A 20,331-nucleotide genomic window follows, 5' to 3' on the forward strand; every position below is an offset into this window, starting at 1 on the left:
TCAAATAATGCAGCAACGTATTGTCAAATCAAGCCTTTATGTGTCATAGATTCCTGAAATTGTCATGCGTGGTGTGTTGTCAAATCAATACTTATAGTGCGCATTAAAATGGTGCGCAATACAAGACGGCAAATAATGCAGCTTGTACTTTTAGGGTTTAGTTGTAAGTCGTTGCACTTTCACGCACAAAATTTAGGCGTGAAAGGGTTAAATATATTTTTCCACTTTCACGCACAAATTTTAGGGTTTAGTTGTAAGTTGTTGCACTTTCATGCACAAATTTGTGCGTGAAAGGGTAAAAAATATTTCCACTTTCACGCATTTTTTGTTGGGTTTAGAAGTTGTTGCACTTTCACGCACAGATTTTGTGCGTGAAAGGGTAAAATATATTTTTGTTCTTTCACGCACAGATAAAGGGTAAAATATGATTTTTCCACTTTCACAATTTTCACGCACCCTAAATTTTTGTGCGTGAAAGGGTAAAATATATTTTTCCACTTTCACGCACAGATTTTGTGCGTGAAAGGGTAAAATATGATTTTTCCACTTTCACGCACAGATTTTGTGCTTGAAAGGGGGCCACTTTCTTATTATCAATTTAGGATGTGAAACAATAATAAAGACTAAATATGCAAAAAATATATATTATTTACCATAAATTTTACAACACTAATGTATATACACTATCGAGGATGGGTCCCACATGTAGTATGCGGAGACTATCCCTAGGCCTAAGGCTCATACCATCCCCACCGCCCTCGTCATCGTCTCCATCGCCCTTTTTCCTCTTAATAACCGGGCGCTCCAAGTCATGATCATCATCTCTTCGCCTGACCCGTGCTCCCTTGACTAGAACGTGCTTCTTCTTGGGATGCGGTCCCGTGGCACACTCGGAACCTTAGGGCCGAGTTAGGTCCGGTGTCTCGACCTCTACCTCGTCGGGAGTCGCCACCTCGTGCCGAAGGATGAACTCGAAAAGTATATAATAATTAGTACCATTTATTATTTATATTGAATACATTAACGTTATTTATTTAATAGAACCCGTGTGTCAACGGGAACCCGAGTAGGCTCGAGATGGGTCCGTAGGCTCCCGAGATGGGTGTGGTGGTGAATATGAGGTAGTCTCTGGATGGGTCGCTCTCGTGGACCCACAGGCGTAGAACAATGAACCCGAAATAATATATAATAATTTAGATTTGATTTATTCTAAAATGAACTCGAAATAAACAAATAATTAATAAATTATTTTACTTTATTGTAAAAGTCAAACCGTGTGTCGACGGCCTCCCGAGATGCTGCGGTGAGAGGGCTCTCTGGCCCCCGGAGCAGGGAGATGCAGATGGTGCCATATCAAACACGAAGTCCTCGAACATGGAGTCGTCGAAGTGCAAATGTAGGCCACCCTGTAGATCACGAACCGGCCGCTCACCCTGTGGATCACGAACTGGTGGATGTGAAAGTGAAGGCCAGGGCACATAACCTGAAAAAAGGTCCGGCGTATACAGAGGTGTCTGTGAAGTCGACGGCCGGGAATGAGAAGTCGATGGGATATCTGTAGTTGCCGGCCGGTAAGAGCCTCTCTATCGGAGCCTCATCACCTAAACCAGCCCTACCACCTCTGCGACGGCCACCAGCTCCTCGGCGACCACGACCACCTGCTGCCCCAGGTGGGGCACCGGGAACACGCTCATGGAGACGCTCAAAGTCATGTGCCTGTCTCATACCAGTCTCGGCAAGCTCAATCATCCGTGCTGCATACTCCGCCGTCTCGGGGGCCTCCGTACGGGCAGTGCTCTCATAGCGCATCGTCTGAACGGTCCGTACCTGCATATGTTTGCAAATATTAACAATTGAATAAATTTGTAAAGTAGTACATAAGACGATGGTTTAAGTTTAAGACTAATAAAACTTACCAGCGCCTCGTACGCTCCTGCGAGAGCTACATATCCCAGGCCATCTGGACGACGCCTAGAGGGGTTGCCAATAATGATGCGAGTGATCCGCATGTACCACTCCATGTACACATGGATGGGAGTGTCATGTCCGACCACCGCTAGGCTCGCCATCCTCACATCCCAACTCTGGACCTGCTGCTGCATATGGAGTCGCCATGCATCATCGACGCCCGCACGCTCGTCCCTCGCATAGTGGTCATGCTCCCAAACCGTAGCCGCGGGTATATTCTGTACATACCCAAACTGCCGTAACACGCGGTCGGGCGCGTGATACTCAACGATATCCATATGTATCAATGGACACCGCGACATCCACATGTGCTGACCAGCCCTACAAAACGCCGGCAGCTCATCCAAAATATGATCATACGGCGTCCATATAAAAGCCTGTAAAAAGAATTGAACTAGTTAACAACAAAAGACTAAAATAGTAGCTATGTGGTCTAGCGTGTGAATCCAAAATATGAACATACCGTCTGCGCCGTCATGCGGTCTAGCTGATCCCTAAACGGGAGAAGGCTGTGGTGCGTCTCCACACGTCGGCGTACGCCTCGCGACCATCTCCGCGTGTATGGCATCGGGACAGTGGTATGGGCTGAAAAGGTCTCAACCTAGTCCACACCCATATCTGATATAGTCATTTAAAAAAAAAATTATCAGTCGTCGTTTTAAAAAAATATATTTTGTGTATAATTACACACACTTAAATATATTACCTGAAGGAGCGAGCAAAATGCAGGGACCTCTACCCTCGTGCCCATAGAACATCGGCAGAATCCTCGATACATGTAGCCCGACACAGCGCCGCCCAACTATAACATCCTATCTCGGCGAGATCGTCGATATACCGAAGATACCTCAAGCTCATATGCGAACCCGAAGTGTTCGGGAATAGGATGGCCCCGAATATGATGAATAGGTATAGACGCACACGTCGATCAACATCAGCCTGAGGCGTGTCCTCTCCAATCGGATGCTGCATGTCTGTGAGGCGCAAGTAAGTGTAAAGGGCCGACAACAAAAGCCGACTCTGGCCGGAAATATGACCATCCAGAGCCGCGAAACCGGTGAGCCTAATCAACTCATCCCGGTAAGGCGGCAGCACAGGAGGCTCCTCAATATACAATGGGCGTCCATCAACCTGTAGCCCATAAATGACCTCCACATCCTGAAGGGTAATGGTAGCCTCACCGGTGCGGAGATGAAATGTGTGCGTCTCCGGTCGCCACCTCTCAATCAATGCCGTCACTAGTGACCTATCGTGCTGTACCCGACCAACTTCGACGCACCGGTAGATACCGCCCCGACGTAGTATATCCAGGACACGAGGATGTGGGGGGCGAGCAACTAAGATCTCCCATGCTGAGTCCCCTAATCGGGTACGGACCTGAGACTCAGGCTGCAAGTCGGATGTCCATATATGTTGCGACCTATGCTCGGGCTGAAGATACAGTAACTCTCGGTCGAAGGGCCCCGGATCAAGAGGGTGGTGATCCATCTATTTTACGCATTTTAAATAAATCATTAACAAGTAGTATTAGTATTAGTTATGTAATCTTTTATCGAAAATTTTATTAAAGATTGTGGTGACCCATCTGTTTTACGTATTTTAAATAAATCATTAACAAGTAATATTAGTTATGTAATCTTTTATAGAAAATTATATTAAGGGTTTTCAATCCTAAGCTACGGTTATGAATCCTAAACTAAGGGTTTTCATTCCTAAAATATAAAGATAAGTCAAATAATTAACAATTAGTTAGCATACAATTAGTATAAATAATTAATAAATAAACAAATAACTAACTAATCAAATAATTAACAAGTTATTATCATATATTTAATAAATAAACAATTAAGTAACTAATCAAAAAATTAATAAATTATTATCGTATATTTAACAAATAAACAATTAATTAACTAATGAAACAATTAAGAAATTATTAACAAATAAACAATTGGCTTAACAAAAACAAAATAAATAATTAGCCCCCTAACAATTGAAATAGCTAGTCTAACAATTAATAAATACTTAAGTCGCTAATCCAACAATTAACAAATACTAAATAAACAAGCAATAAATAATTAACTAATTAACAATAGATAAACAAATAAAAAAAAATAAAAAAAAAGGAAAAAATGGGCAGTCCCAACAAGCAGTACGGACCGCCCAAAAACGCAAAAAAAAGAAAAAAGAAGCAAAACGAGTAATCCACAACAGTTACACAATGACCATGCTTAGGGTAATAATATATTTAACAATGTAATAGAAAATTCGTAGTGAAATACCTAGATTGAAGCTTTTTTTGAGTTTTTGAAATGTGTTATACGCCGCTCTATTCCGAAATCCAACCTTAGAAACTTGTTCCTACACTTCAATATACCAAGAATATTGAGTTTTGGATTGAAAAATAACACGAAATTAGTGTTTTAAGGGGGTTGGGACCACTGAAAATGGGGTTTAATGGCGGGTGGGGGAGGGGGACATCGCGGATTCTGTGGTGGGGAAGATGGAGGGACCGATTTATGGTCCTCCATTCACGCACGAAATTCGTGCGTGAAAGGCCCAAAGTGCAATTTTGCAGTTTGGTCCTTTCACGCACGAAATACTACTAATGTAATTTATTTATTTTTTGCACTATTTTGGTTCAACTTTTTATTTTTTGTGCTACTTAAGTCGCGGATTCCAAAAAGATACTATGGATGAAAGGAAATGACACTCGCAAATGCGGTTATCCCGGGGCCAATTCGCAGTAATGCCCTTATTTTGGGGTGGTGTTTAATTTTTGCCCATCAAAATGAAAGTATTTAATTTTTGCTCTTCGTCTAAAATTTTAGGGTTTCGGGTTCGAGTCCCTGCTCAGGCCAAAATTTAAAAAAAAATCGCGATAGACTCTGCCTCATCGGGCATAGTTTTCCTTTGCAGGCAAACAAACTATCCCTTAGGAAACTCTTAAGGTAGAGTTTTGGCCAAAACTCTGACTTAAGACAGAATTTTACCTTCAAATTTTGAAGGAAAAATTCTACCTTCAGGTAGAGTTTTGAAGGCAAAATTCTGTAATGCGAATTCAAACCTCTGTGTTGCGATTTTTTTTTTTTTACTGAGCTGGGGTTCAAACGCAGAATCTCGGGGTATTAGGCGAAGGACAAAAATTAAAGACCACCTGAAGGACAAAAATTAAAGACCACCCCAAAAGAAGGACAATCAGCGCAAAAAAAAAAAAAAATGTTATCCGGGGGCTTGAAATTTTGAGGCTAAAGCAGTGTATTTCGCTTGTAAAATTTTTTGAAACTGATTTTGTACCAAGTTGTGCTCATTAGCACTTAATTATTCCATTAATTCAACGGCGAATTAATCTTATAATTTGGCCATCTCTTTAAAAATTTGGTTATTTCCTTAAAATAATTGTAAATTTTATTTTTTAAACTTTCAACTGAATTGGATAATTCAACTTCTAATTTGATGAATTTATTGAGTTCATATTTAATAACTATGAAAGGTACAAAATCTTCAACTTATTTCCACAAATGTTTTGGGCCTTTAGTCAGCCCCGAGCTGTTTTGAAGAATTCCAAAAAGGAAAATTTACTTGGCATAGCTTCCATTATTACCTATTTATGGAACATAACTAAACTTTTCAATAATTATATTTAGTAGCTAAAGTATAACATATTTACTCCACATAGCTACCAGTTTTTACCACTCATCTGATAACTTTCCACACCCCTAAATTTAAGCCAACAAAAACGTCTCTCTCTCCTATCCCACTAACTTCACGCCATTATTCACAATATCCCTAAATTTTCTCCAATTTCAAATCGCTTTACAATTCTACAACTTCCCTTTGTTATCTCTAATTAACTACTCATTAATTTCACTCATGATTCAAATCTAATTCCCGAAAAAGGTAAGATTCTATACCGATTTTTTAATTTTCACCGTGTATTTAACCTATATTTTCGGAGTATTTTTTTTTTTTTTTCGTTTGAATCAAGAATGCAACTCTAAATAATTAATTATCGGTGTTTGTTCTTGTTTTTTTTGCTTAGATTCAAATGAAATGGCTAAGAAAGCTTCTACTCCTATCGTAAATAGAGGTATAGAACCCGAATTTGATATTCCTAATTTTTCTTTGGGAATTTCTCAACACGAAACTCGCCATTGCAGTTCTTATGCCGAGAATCGTTAAAAAAGAATTAACGATCCTAGGCGTTCCGCCGATTATGTTGATTCGAAGAGTAAACAACAACAAAAAGTGAAAAAGGTTTCTCAAATGGAGAAACAAAAGAAGAGAAAGGTCGTTGACAATGTTGCTAATGTTAAGGGGAAAAAAATTGCTAAAGCCAAACATAATGTGGATGAGGATGATGATGCGAGAGGTATATTTATATTATATTTTCGATATTTAGTTCATTTTTTTTTTTCGTACGTTATTACGGTATCCGTTAATTAACCGCATCTATTTTTTATGTGCATTTTAAGTATATTTTCTACTGTTATTTTTTTTCACATGTTTCTTCAGTTAAGTCGTGTTTATTGTTCTTCACCATAACAGTAATTTTTAAGATTTTTAAGTATATTCGTGTGTATTTTGTTGACAGTTATTACAGATCTGTAAGTAAAATTTTTGATCATTTTTTTCAGGGATTGTGGTGTGTATGTGGCAGCCTTTTGCCGAATACTTGAGCTCAAGTGAAGTCATCCCAACCGAATTCGATGCAAATTGGCACCGTATGAGATACGGTGCCCTTTTATGCGACTATGCATGGGATAAGTCAAACAACAATGCATCAAGTGATAACGAGCAACCTCCAAGACCAATTAGACCAAGATTGATTACGATGCGCTTGATAAACGATCTTGATTAGGCCACCAAGTCTTTTGTGTTTTTGATTTTCATGTTGAACAATAGCGTAGTTGGTTGCGACTTTTGTTGCTGTTTTTTAATTTTGGACATATCGTTTCATGTGCGAATGTTTTTTAGGATGATTAATGTTGAACACCACCTTATGGTTTTTATATTGTTGTTTCTTTCAAGTATGTTATTTTTTCAATGTATACATTCCATTTTTCATTTTCTGTGAAATGTATTCATTTAACAAAGCAGTATATCTAACCGCTAAATACGATAAATATACATAAAATATATCTCGAGATATATTTCATAAGTCCATTTTTTAATGTACAAAGTGTTACAAAAGTTAAAATTTCATCTAAATACACTTCAAATATATGTAAAAAATATATGAAATATAGTTAACAAGAAACCGAATAAGATTTATATACCAGACGTACAAAATGCAACTAAAATATAGCCCAAATATATACGAAAAACAAATATTAAAAAAAATTCACAAGGCGAGTTTAAATTTCGCTATGCCCCCAACGCATACACTTGTGAAGGAATTACCAAAGTTATGCGGACCCGCATACTTATGCCTTATGGGCAGTACTTGGCATAAGTATGCGGTCCGCATAACTTTGATAATTCCTTCACAAGTTTATGCCGGGTCCGGCATAAAAGTTTGTCCATTAAAAGTATGCCCCCACCGGCATAAATTTGTAAAGGAATTACCAAAGTTATGCCGTACCCGGCATACTTATGCCTTATGGGCCGAATTGGCATAAGTATACGGGGTCCGCATAACTTTGATAATTCCTTCACAAAGTTATGCCGGTCCAAAGATAAAAGTTTGCCCATTAAAAGTATGCCCCCACCGGCATAACTTTGTGAAGGAATTATCAAAGTTATGCCGGACCCGGCATACTTATGCCAAGTCTGCCCATAAGGCATGAGTATGCCGGGTCCGGCATAAAATTTGTAATTCCTTAACTAATCATTGAATCTTTTATTTTTGGTTAAAAATATGAATGTACTTTTTTGAATTCAAATTTTTTTGAATTTGTGTAGCTGTTTGAATGAGATATGGGATCGATATGGAATGGGATGATATTTGCGTGAATCGGGGAACAATAAACCGATTTTAATTTAAATTGGAACAGATTTTGTTTCCATAAATATAGCAATTTCAGCTTAGCCCAAATACGTCTATATTTCCGCTATATTTGCACTATATTTTAGTATACCACTTACGAAATAAATATAGAGACATCTAGCTACGAATTGTAAATATATAACATGTAGTTATAGGTTGTTAGAATGAGCTAAAATGTAGCTGTTTATGAAAATTTTACTTCCAAAAATGTGCACTTGATTTGGATTTTGAAAGTGTATTCTCACTGTTTGAAAATTAAACCTGGCCCAACATCACTTAAGTCAATTAGCACGAATTCCGGGTGGTCTTCATTCTTACCCCTCAAATCTCAGGTATTTAATTTTTATCCTTCATCACTTTAAGTAACAAAAAAGTGGCTGAAATTAGTCCTGACATCACAAACAAAGAAATTCGCCCTACCCTTATCCATGACCTAATATCGCAAGACACAGTTTCATGTCTTATTGGGCAAAGTTTCATTGTCCGGCATAAGTTCTGTGGGAATTAAGTTATCCAGCATAACTTCATTTCTACAGAACTTATGCCGGACAAGGCAAAACTTATGTCGGACAAGGCAAAATCTCTATATACTTATGCCGAGCGAATTAGTTACTACACAACTTATGCCAAAACTTTACCTTGACAGTTTTTTTTAAACTCTGCTGGGGATCGAACTCAGAATCTCTGGTTTCGTAGACTAACGAATAAGGGTACTTTGACCCACAAATTTTCATTAAATGAGAAGTAGGACAAAAAAATTAAAGACCAGTCCGTATGAAGGGCAATCCGCGTAAAAAAAATGTTGTCATTTTATATATTGCTCAATTCATTAAAATTTGAATGGATTGAGCGAGTCATTTGCGCTTGGGCTAACTTTTCCATCTCTAAATCCTTGATATGAAAGTGAGAGGCAGCCCAGTGGTGAAGAGTGTATTCAAAGTGATGGGAATATATTGAAGAGGCAGTCCGGTGATTTGATTCTTTCTTGGAGCTATATCCATGTATATCTGTAAGCAAACCTTGTTTTATCCAAATTACGCAAAGAAGACTTTCTTCTCAAAACAAAACTGACCAAAAGATGTTCGATCCAACTTTTTATTTGTGCCTTTCAAAAGGTTCATTCGTACAAATGCCCTATTTCAGGGGTGGTCTTTAATTTTGCCCCTCAAATTGCTGGTCTTTAATTTTTGTCTTCGGCATTTTAAGTAATAAAAAGTGGTCAAAAAGACTTCTGACATTCTGGGTCCAAACCCCAGCAGAGTAAGAGAAACAATTTCACAAGACAAGATTTTCATAGAAACTATGGCCATTCAAACAAAGTTATGCCTTATGGCATAGTTTAATAGTATGTCTTTTCCGCATATTTTTGTAGTATAACTTAACTACATAGAAACTATGCCTTATCCGGCATAGTTCTGTAGAAATAAAGTTACATAGAAACTATACCTTGTCCGACATAGTTCTGTAGAAATTAAGTTATCCTATAGAACTATGCCTTAAGGGCTAAGGCATAGTTTCTATGTAACTACATAGACACTATGCTTTATCCGGCATAGTTCCGTAGGATACTACAGAAGTATGCGGTAAGGCATAATTTTGCCTCAGCTAGGCATAGTTTCTATGAAAACCTTGTCTTGCTAAATTATTTTTTCTTACTCTGCTAAGGTTCAAACCCAGAATCTCTGGTTTCATAGGCTAGCGAATAAGGATACTTTGGCCCACAAATTTTTATTAAATGAGAAGTTGAGGCAAAAATTAAAGACCATCGATTGAGGGGCAAAGAGTACGGGACAGTCCATATGAAGGGAAATCTGCACAATTTTTTGCTTTCAAAACTCAATTTGAATTTCTGCTTCTCTCTCTCTACTCTTCAAAACCCTCCATCCATTCATACTTTAGTTTACAGTCAAAAATCAAATAAAAGTTTTAAGTTGAGTTTTAAATTACTTTTTGATTCAGATTTAACTTCTAATGGTACTTAATATTTAAAATTGGAATTGTTAAACTATTATCAAAAACAAAAAAGGCTCTATTCTCTTTCCTAAATTTCCCATGCAAACCCTAATCTAAAAATTAATTCTGTTTTTCAAAATGGTCGCGCCGGCCATTTGCTAGCCATCACAGGCGACTGGTCAACCTCCTCCTATCACTGATTTAGCACACTACCCTTTCCTCACTAATCCGCAATTATCCAAAAATCAGCCTATCGTCCCGAATTCTTCCACCGCTAACAACCCTACTGGAAACTATGTGCAACTTACGCATGGAACAGTCCCTACTTCCAACCCTATTTGTGATCCCATTCCAATGAAGGATGCAATGTATGTAGATGGTATCCTTGTGGTGCGTTGGAAAACATCACAAGTGTCTAGAATGGAGCAGATAGAGAACTTATAACATGTTATTGTTGGTAAGTTTTCATATAGTTGGTCAGAATTGAAAGAATTGAGGGATATTATTCCTCAGTAGTGTGGTGCGAAAGGGAAGTGTCAAGTTGGTTTCTTGAGAGATCGATGTGTGTTGGTAAGATGTACGTTAATGGAAGACTTCATTAACATATCTTCAAAGAGTGCATATTGGTTGAATTCTAAGGATGGTTATACATATCAAATAAGGCCTCTCATTTATGATTCTAATTCTAAGATTGATGAAGAGACTTCAATAGCAATGTCTTGGATGTCTTTCCCTAATCTGCTTCCAACTTATTTTGTTAAGGAATATTTTTTTTACCTTAGCTTCTGCAGTTGGAAACCCTTACAACTTGACATGGCTACAATTAATAAAACCAGACCTAACTGTGTAAGAGTTAAGGTTCAACTTCATTTATTATCTAATCTCCCTAAGTTTATGATGATGGAAATAGAAGATAAGAAAACTAAAGAGATTAATATTGTGAAAGTAAAAATTCAGTATGATCACTTACCTACGTATTGTACTGAATGCATATTGCAAGGACATGCAAAGAAGGAATGTAAACTTCTGCATCCTGAATACATTCAGATAAGAAAGATAAAGAAAAGGAAGGGGAGAAAGAGGAGAGATCAACTGTGGCTACAACTTCTAGGGAATCTCAGTTTCAAGGAAGACATAAAATGTATTATGGATGGAGATATCTAGTGCAGAGATATATGCCTAAGGTGTTGTCTAGTGGGACAGTTGTTACGTATCCTGGAAATAATGCTAAGGGAAAGAAGATAAGTAATGGTGGTTATGATGTAAACAAAGGTAAGGGGAACACTATTTCTAAGGACAAGAAGAGCATGGTAGCTGCAGAAAGAGTTTCATCTCAAAACAATTTTGATATGGTAGAAAACATTATAGAAGAAGAGGCAAATACTAATGCGACTGTGGGAAATACAACAGCTACAACTTGTGTTGTATCTAAAGAGGTAGTTAATAACAGCAAGAAAATAGAAAAAAAGGTAGTACCTAATGAGACACAATCTGATAAGGTGGTTATAGTGGAGTATAAAGATATTGAAAAAAGGGTAGATGGGGTCAGCTCTGCAGAGTTAACAAACAAAGAAGAGAATTCTGGCAAAGATTTAGAAGAAGGAAGTGAGAAGAGTAGGGAGCACCAAAATGGAGGTTGCAGAATCTGAAGAGGTGACTTCTACTAGACAATGGGTTAATGAGGAGAAGCAGGATCAAGATGAAAATAATGATGCAGTGAGTGATCATTCATTACCTTTTGCAGCAGATGAAGAGGGGAATCGGGATATAGAGGAAAAGGATGATGTAGTGAGTGATCTTGTAGATAAAGTCACTGAGGATAATCTACAAAAGGATGTGATTGAAAGAGGGGTGGAACTTCAAGAGGATCATGGTGGTACTAATGAAAGTGATCTACTTTTGTCTCAGGATCAACAACATGAGGATTCTTTTTCTTCTGTTATTCATATGAAAGATGGTCAGTTTAGTGTGTCAACCAATGACAAGGGTATTGGCTCTTTTCCCCCTGAAAGGGAGGAAGTGATTGATATTTCTATAATTCAGGTGGAAAAAGATCAAGGCAAGCATATAATCTCTCTGAGAAAACAGTCTCCTTTAAAGGAAATACATAGCCTACTTTCTCATAACATTAATGTTGCCACAGAAGGTGATCAGGTTAAGGGCAAAGGAACTTTCAAGGATAATATCGAGGACGATTCAATAAAGCAGGTTCTCAATCATGTCGTAAAGAAAGCTGGCATTTCCCCAAAATCCATGCAGAAAGGAAATTAGAAGGCCAAAAAGCAAAGTGTAACAGATACTTAACAAACAAGGGTATCACCAACGAGAGCCAATAAGCCTATTTTTAAATGATGATGAAGACTTTCTTTTGGAATATAAGGTCTATGAATACACAGCAAGGATTTCATAGAGTTCAAATGCTGCACATATATCATAAATTCTCCATTATTGCTTTGATGGAACCTTTTCAACACTTTGTACATATTCAGAGATTCAAAAGAAGGTTGGGCATGAGATATGCTCATAACAATTGCAATGGTAAAATATGGTTCTTTGTGAATGACAATGTAGATGTCGAGGTAATGCAGGACACTGAGCAACAAATAACTGTCAAGTTATTTTTTCATGAATGGAATAGATCACTGATGACTACTATGGTGTATGCAAAGTGTGATTCTCTTAAAAGGATCAATCTGTGGGATAGCTTGTATAGTCTTGTTGATCAAATGGATATGCCTTGGCTAGTAGGAGGAGCCTTAAATGTTATTATGAATGAGGATGAGAAGATAGGAGGTCTGCCTGTTTTCTCTGCTGAATATGAAGACTTTATTTTCTGCATCAACTCATGTGAGTTAGTAGGTGGAATGGTAGGGCTAGGTGTGACTGCATTTTCAAAAGGCTGGATAGGATGCTTGCAAATTCTAGTTTACATGAATGGTTTGTACATAAGGAGGTGGAACATTTGTCAAAAACTGGTCTTGATCATGCCCTTTAGTTGTGGTGATATATCTCATCGTGTAAGTAAACGATTCAGATTCTTGAAGTTTAGGACAGAGCATGATTCTTTTTTGGAGATAGTTAATCAAGGTTGGAATACTTATTTTGAAGGAGATGAATTTATAACCTTTAAACTGATGAAGAGTGTGAAAACTGCTTTATCTACATGGAGTAAGGCAAATTTTGTTGATATTTTCCAGCAATTAATAATCAGGGAGGGCATTGTGAGAATCAAAGAACAAGTATTTGAAGAAGAAGAAGAACCATCTCCTATGAATAGAATGGTGCTACAACAAACACATGCAGAATTAAAGAAATATGTCCATTCTGAGGAGGAATTCTGGAGACAGAAGTCACATATGACTTGCTTTCCTGGGGGTGAGGAATATAAAGTTCTTCCACAACATAGTGAATGGTGGGAGGAAAAGGCTATAGGTCAAGATGATTCAAAATCGGGAAGGTACATGGATTGAAGGAGATACACTATTGGCAGAGGATGCTATTAGATTCTACCATCGTCAGTTTACTCAAGAAGGTACACCATCAGATTTTTTAGTCCTACAGCATGTTCCTAGTATGGTTACTCAGAGTCTAACAATCAGCTTATAAGCATGCCTACTTTGGAAGATGTTAAGAAGGCGGTATTTGAATTATCTAGAGAAAGTTCAGGTGGAGCAAATGGTATGATTGGGATTTTTATCAAGTGTGTTGGGATATTGTAGGTGTTGATGTATACAATATGGTGAAATCTTTCTTTGAAGGAAAAACCTTACCAAAATCCATAACACATACCAATCTGGTGCTTTTACCAAAAAAGAATAATATAGAGACTTTTGCTGATATAAGACCAATTAGTCTTAGTAACTTCATCAACAAGGTAATTTCTAGGGTGGTTCAGGATAAGCTTGAAGTTATTTTACCTTCCCTGATTTCCCCTAATCAGTCTGGCTTTGTAAAGGTAAGATGCATCATTGAAAATGTCCTTTTAACTCAGGAAATAGTGACTGACATTAGGCTGAGGGGAAAACCAGCTAATGTGGTGCTTAAGATTGACATGCAAAGGCATATGATAGAGTTTCCTGATAGAGTTTCTTTGATGTTTTTAGCAAGGGTTTCAAGGAAAATGGGAATTGTAGAAGTCTTCATATACATGGTATAGAGATTGATAGCAAATAGCTGGTATTCAGTTCTATTTAATGGACAGGCATCTGGTTTTTTTCATTCCATAAGGGGTGTCAAACAAGGAGATCCACTTATCCTGCATTATTTATCTTGTCTGCGGAAGTGTTATCTAGAGCATTGAACTCTTTATTTGAGGACAATGGTTTTAGAGGCTATGGAATGCCAAAATGGAGTGCTAAATTGAATCATCTTGCATATGCAGATGACACTATCATCTTTACATCTACATAACCTTGATCATTGGAGCTGATTATGGGAGTGTTACAAGAATATGAGCAAGTTGCAGGCCAACTTATTAATAAAGGTAAAAGTTCTTTCTATGTGTATAGCGAGGTGTCTAATGTTCCGATACAACAAATGGAGGCTATTACTGGTTTTTCAAGAGGCACATTTCCTTTTACATATTTGGGGTGTCAAATCACACATTCAAGAAAGAGGAAGAAAGACTACAACGTGTTGATAACAAGGTAAAGAAGAAGTTGCAGGCCTGGAAAGGCAGACTATTATCATTCGGAGGAAAAGTTGTGTTGATCACCAGTGTCTTGTTGAGCATGCCAATACACCTATTATCAACTATCAAACCTCCAAAATGTGTTATCAATGACTTGCATAAAATATTTTCAAGATTCTTTTGGACTAATAGTAAAGAAGGCATTGGTCCTCATAGTTGAACCTGTGCTTACCAAAAGATGAAAGAGGAATAGGTTTTAGATCATTGTTTGATGTATATAAAGCTTTATGTGCTAAAGTTTGGTGGAAGTTCAGAATAACAAATACACTATGGGCAAATTATATGTGGATCAAATACTACAAAAGGCACTACTCCTAAACTGTGCAATGGAAAAGAGACTCACAGATATGAAAAATAATGATAGAAGCCAGAGATAGTATAGAATAAGAGATATGGTGGGAACCAAGGAGTGTAGTTGCTAATATTTGGTTTGACAATTGGACAAAGCTAGGAGCCTTATATTACATAGTTCCTAAACAATTTGTGGTGGATGAGTGTGTTCAAGATGTGAAGGAACTCATGTTACATGAAGGATGGGATATGAGCAGATTGCAACAACTATTTCCCAGGGATATTGTGGATCATATTATAGAGGAATTAAATTTACATGAACCAACAGAAGAATGGGATAGGCCAATGTGGATGATGACAACACCAGGTAAATTCATAGTAGGAAGTGCATGGGAGCTGCTAAGGAGAAAATCAAACAAATCATATGTTTTTAAGAACATGTGGATGCCAGGAATACCTTTTAAGATCTTTTTTTTAAGAGGCTTTGGAAGTTTAAAATACCAATGGGGGAGGTTGTGAGAAGAATTGGGATAGAAACTGAAGCAAGGTGTTATTGTTGTGATTCTAGACAATATGAGACTGTGGATCATTTGTTTGTTACAGGAAATATTGCCACAAAAGTTTAGAGATATGTTAAGGATGTTGTAGGCATTACAACACAGTTTCTACAGGTGAGCAAGTTTTACAAGTGTGGTGGGCAACTGATTGTCCTTCAAATTTCAAAGTAATATTCAGAGCTATACCAATTATTACTATATGGCAGATATAGAAGTGGAGGAACACTGTTTTACATTGAGGTAAGATATCTATCAACAAAGTGATATATGAGATCAATATGCTTATATATCAGATGTGTAGATTAAGATTTCCATGGCAATAGAGTATACCAAAGTGCATTCCTCAGATAATGCAGATGTTTGAAGTTTATAGGTTAAGACTTGTGAGCAAGATAGTTAAATGGGATTTCCCTTTGCCGGGATGGTTCAAGTGCAATTCTGATAGGGCAACTAGAGGAAATCTTGGACCAAGTTTTGTGGCCTTTTGTATTAGAAATGCAGTAGGTGACCTCGAGTATGAAGTAGCTTTAAGAATCTCAGAAGTGTCAAATTTGGTGGTTGAAGCAGTAGCTTTACAGGAAGGACTCACATACTGTGCTCCTGGAGAGAGCTTGTAGGTGTTTGAGATAGTGTCAAGTCAAGGCCAGAGGATCTGCAATAGCCAAGATTTTATGCAAACTATATGTTCAGTTTCCACTTACACCTGTTTTTGTGATTGGTTTTTGTTGTTTTTCTTTCTTTATTTATTTGTTTGTACAGAATATTTTGTTTTAATAAATCACTACCAAACAGTTTGTTTGGTGGTTTTGCTCCAAAAATAATAATAATTTAGAATTGGGTGTAGCATTCTCTTTTTACTTGAGAAGGTTATTAAACACGACTAAATAAATATTTTAGTTAATAGATAAAAAAATTTGGTAATAAACTGTAAATATTACCAAACCAACAAAATTAACACACCTAAGGAGCACCTCATTTCTGTTATATCCCGCATTTTGTACGTTGGGACATTTCGAGCTAATTGCGGGAAGTTAAGGGCAAGGCCATTTTCCGGTTTTATTTTAATGCGCAAGTCACTTATAAATATTATTGGAATGGAATGTTAAGGGCAAACTTGGAGTTTGGAAATTTTAGTTCATGACTTCTTGGAGAAGCTTTGTGGCCGTGGGCCCCACTTATACTTTGGTCAATTGTAGCAAGCCATGCAATGGAACATGTGTTCATCTTATATTTTGTAAGGGCTATATATATATGGACAAAGATGACAAGGCAAGATAAGTTATCATCTTTTGTAACTTAAGAAAATTCAAGAAGCTTGGAGAAAAAGAAGAAAAAAAAAGAAGAAAGAAAATTGGAGAAAAAAAAAGGGGCATGGCCGGTCATGTGCTTGTATATATATATATATATATATATATATATATGTGTGTGTGTGTGATGATAAGTAAGACACACTTCATCATTTTAACTCTAGAAAATTCAAGAGAGTTGGAGAAAGAACAAGAGAAGCCGTCGGCCATGGAGAGAAAAATATGGTCCCTCAAATCTGATCAAGAAAAATTATTTTCTTCTAGCATCTCTCTACTAATTGGGAGGTCCTCTACAACATGGAGTGGTTATTGAAGTAAGCAAAGTCTTCGTTTTAGCAAAGAGCAATCCTAGCCTTGGGAGAAGTTGATGGAAGAGGTAAGATTTACTCCTTATTTTCATATGTTATGCATGGTTTGTGTATGTTGTGGAGTGTGGAAGTGAATGGAATTCATGAAAATATGGTGTTGTGTTGTGTGTATGTGTGGTGGAGTGTAGAAGTGAAGAACTACTTGTATTTAGCATGTTTGGGTGTTGTTGTAGTGTGTGGAAATGAATGAAACTCATGAAATTATGTGTGGGGAAGTTGGGCCGTGTGTGTTGTCTTAGCCGAGTGTATGTTGTGTTAAGTAAGAATGATGAATTAAATTTACTTGGCATTTTAGTTGTTGTTGTTATGAATTATGTGATGAAAATGAAGGTAGTTGAAACCGTTTGTGAACTATTGTAGAAGCTAATGTGATTGTAATATGGTTTCTTGTGTTTATGATAATAATGTTGTTAATGTGTGGATTATTTGTGTCGTTGATGAATTTGGAAGAAAGAAATGCGTTGTTGTTATCACTATGGAAATTGGTGGTTTCGGGTTCTATGGTATGTTGAATGAAAATGGAATGTCGTCGAATTACGCAGAAAGAAGTTATTAATGTTAGAATGCGCTTTGAATTCATTATGGATGTTGTATATATGGTTGTTGGTATTATTGTTGAAGATTTAGCCGAGTCGAATTCTCGGGGTTGGTTGAAGTTATAGGGGAAATGCTTTGCCCAAATTTACTCGTAGATAAAGTGATAGCTTGGAATTGAGTTCTTCGATGCCTATGGCTAATGTTGGGTGTCTAATGACATTATTGTAGATCGTGAGAAGCCGAGACGTAAGTTTGGCTTAGCTTAGGGACGGCCAAGGTATGTAAAGCTTAACCCTTTCTTTCTTTGGCATGTCCTAGTGATAAGTAGGCTATGACACGAGCCTCGAGGTAACTCCATTCTTGCGATCCGAGTATGTCTACGATTCTTATTCACTCCTTGACCTCCGCGCTCTTAATGCAAGCCAGCCATGGTTTTTATGCCTTTTGTATGATTGGATTCAATGTTGCATGAAGAATTTTGTTCTTAAAAGATCCTATGTCTAAAAATGGCCATAACTTTCGTAGATAGAACCGGATCGCCTCGATATGCTCGTAGGAGGTTCTGTAGCATATTATGACTATAATGTTCATAGGCGGGCTCGGATTGGTTGGATACTTGTCCGTGGGCCCGCGAGACTTTCCTTTGTATAGTTCGACGACTTTTGGAAAGAACTTAAAATGACTATCACCCCGACCCCAGTATGATCATTTACTTATCTCGTAAATCGTAATGAGGATTTGTATGTATATGATTTTGATTCATAACTATGATGGCTAAAGTTCTATTTGATATGTTCCCGAGAAACATTCGGGAGAAACTGGATTTGACTATGACTATTGGCTTGGTTTTTAAATGATAGTCTGTTTTGATTGTTCTATGGAATCTGTGTAAATGTATGAAATTGCATATAGATCCCACGAGTCCGCTCGTGCCAACTATTGTTACATCCTTCGCCGAGTCCCGGGCCGGTTGTTATCGTGCGCACAATCCGAAGTATGATGAGTTTCCGAAGTATGATGAGTTTCTGATATGATATGATATGTTTCCGAGGTATGATGTGTGTTCCCCTTCCCGAGTACGCCGATCCCCTCTTGGCCGGGTACCGTGTATATATGATATGATGTTATGATGTGTGACGGAGATACGGAGATATGAAACGTTCTGAAGTATGATGAGTTGTGGCGCCCGAGACAGGAGGGGCGACCACGTTCTTTCCGCCGGGTCCTTTACGGGCCGCATATGGTATGTGATATGACAATATGATGGTATGATGACATGATGATTTGATAATGTGATAATCTGATGATATGATAATCGGATGATATGATAATCTGATGAGGTGATAATCTGATGATATGGTAATATGATGACATGGTATGATATGGTGATTCTGTTCACCGAGTCCCTCACTGGAGGGCCGGGACATGTTATATGTGCATACGTATATGATGATTAACTACTTATGTCACTCAGTCCCATTATGGGTCGGATAGGACACATGATATTGGTATGCATGATTTGTAACTCAGGAGTAAGCATTTGAGCATTCTGACTATTATATTTGTCTTCTGTGCCTCTTATGTATGATTTGTATTTCAGACGCACGCACTTTGCTATTTTGGCTACTACGCTCACTTTCTGTACCCCTTACTTCGTTTATGACCTTGTTTTTTGTATTCCATGCTTTACACACTCAGTACATATTCCGTACTGACCCCTTTTCTTCGGGGGCTGCGTTTCATGCCGCGCAGGTACACACAGATTAGTAGAAGATGTTCCAGCTGGATTGGCGAGCTCCATTTCTCTCCGGAGTCTTTGCCGCGTCGCCGTGCTTGTGTTATGATATCCGGAGTCATGTTAGAGACTTTGCGAACGTTGTCGTGTATGTAGTATGTCGGTGTGTAAGCGGCTCTATAAGCCGATGTATCGTTATGCATTATATCACAGATTCTATATGTATACGGTTTTTAATTGATTTGAAGAAGATGAAAAGTATATTTCTTTGAGAGCTTTCATTATGCATTCATGTTATGACTTATGGGCCCAGTATGTTTATGAGTATAGCGAGAGTCAGAGGTGTCACGACCCGACTAGGGGGCCGCGACGGGCACCCGGTGCTACCCCCACCCGGGCACCCCTTCGCATACATCTACATAACATCTAGGTGAGCCATAATCATTTCATGCATTCTAATCATACACCATAATAGTCCCATTGGACGACGATCATCATATATCATATCACGGGCGGCTGTGCCACAACAACGTACATGGGCCGACGAGGCCAGCAAAATGATATACAGAAGAAAATAGGCCGACAAGGCCAAACACATCTATCCCCATACACGTGACTACGAGCCTCTAAGAGTATGACATATCATATGAGCGGGACAGGACCCCGCTATGCCCATAATTATGTACACAAAAGAATGAGTACCAAAAGCTACGGCTCCGAAGAAATGGAGCTCTGCTGTGCGACCTCTGAATAAGCAGCTATGGGTCAAGTCTGTCTCCCTGTGCACTCGCGGCATGACGCAGCGTCCACAAACAAAAGGACGTCAGTACGAAGAATGTACTGAGTATGTAAAGCATGATCAACATCAATATAGAAGCATAGTAGACAACACATGCAGCAACATAGAAGGGAAGACAACAATACCATCATCATGACACT

At 38.0% G+C, this 20,331-nt stretch overlaps 1 protein-coding gene across 1 annotated transcript; it reads right to left on the reverse strand.

Moving 5' to 3' along the window:
* Positions 1-1,250: 1,250 nt before the first annotated feature.
* On the reverse strand, positions 1,251-3,456 carry LOC132057819 (uncharacterized). The gene is made up of 6 exons (XM_059450418.1): positions 3,346-3,456; positions 2,890-3,099; positions 2,432-2,569; positions 1,917-2,345; positions 1,566-1,827; positions 1,251-1,483 (listed from the first exon to the last, which is right to left on the reverse strand). The coding sequence occupies exons 1-6, from the start codon at positions 3,454-3,456 to the stop codon at positions 1,251-1,253; spliced, it is 1,383 nt and encodes a 460-aa protein (XP_059306401.1).
* Between the last annotated feature and the right edge of the window lie 16,875 nt (positions 3,457-20,331).

Source organism: Lycium ferocissimum, chromosome 5, assembly GCF_029784015.1.
Source record: "Lycium ferocissimum isolate CSIRO_LF1 chromosome 5, AGI_CSIRO_Lferr_CH_V1, whole genome shotgun sequence".
In the NCBI taxonomy this organism is placed as follows: domain Eukaryota; kingdom Viridiplantae; phylum Streptophyta; class Magnoliopsida; order Solanales; family Solanaceae; genus Lycium; species Lycium ferocissimum.

Coding starts and splice junctions, on each gene's coding strand:
- LOC132057819 (XM_059450418.1), bottom strand. CDS start 3,456: ATGGATCACCACCCTCTTGATCCGGGGCCCTTCGACCGAGAGTTACTG. Junction 2,570..2,889: donor AGGCTGATGTTGATCGACGT/GTGCGTCTATAC, acceptor GGTGTGGACTAG/GTTGAGACCTTTTCAGCCCA. Junction 1,484..1,565: donor AGAGAGGCTCTTACCGGCCG/GCAACTACAGAT, acceptor ACCTTTTTTCAG/GTTATGTGCCCTGGCCTTCA.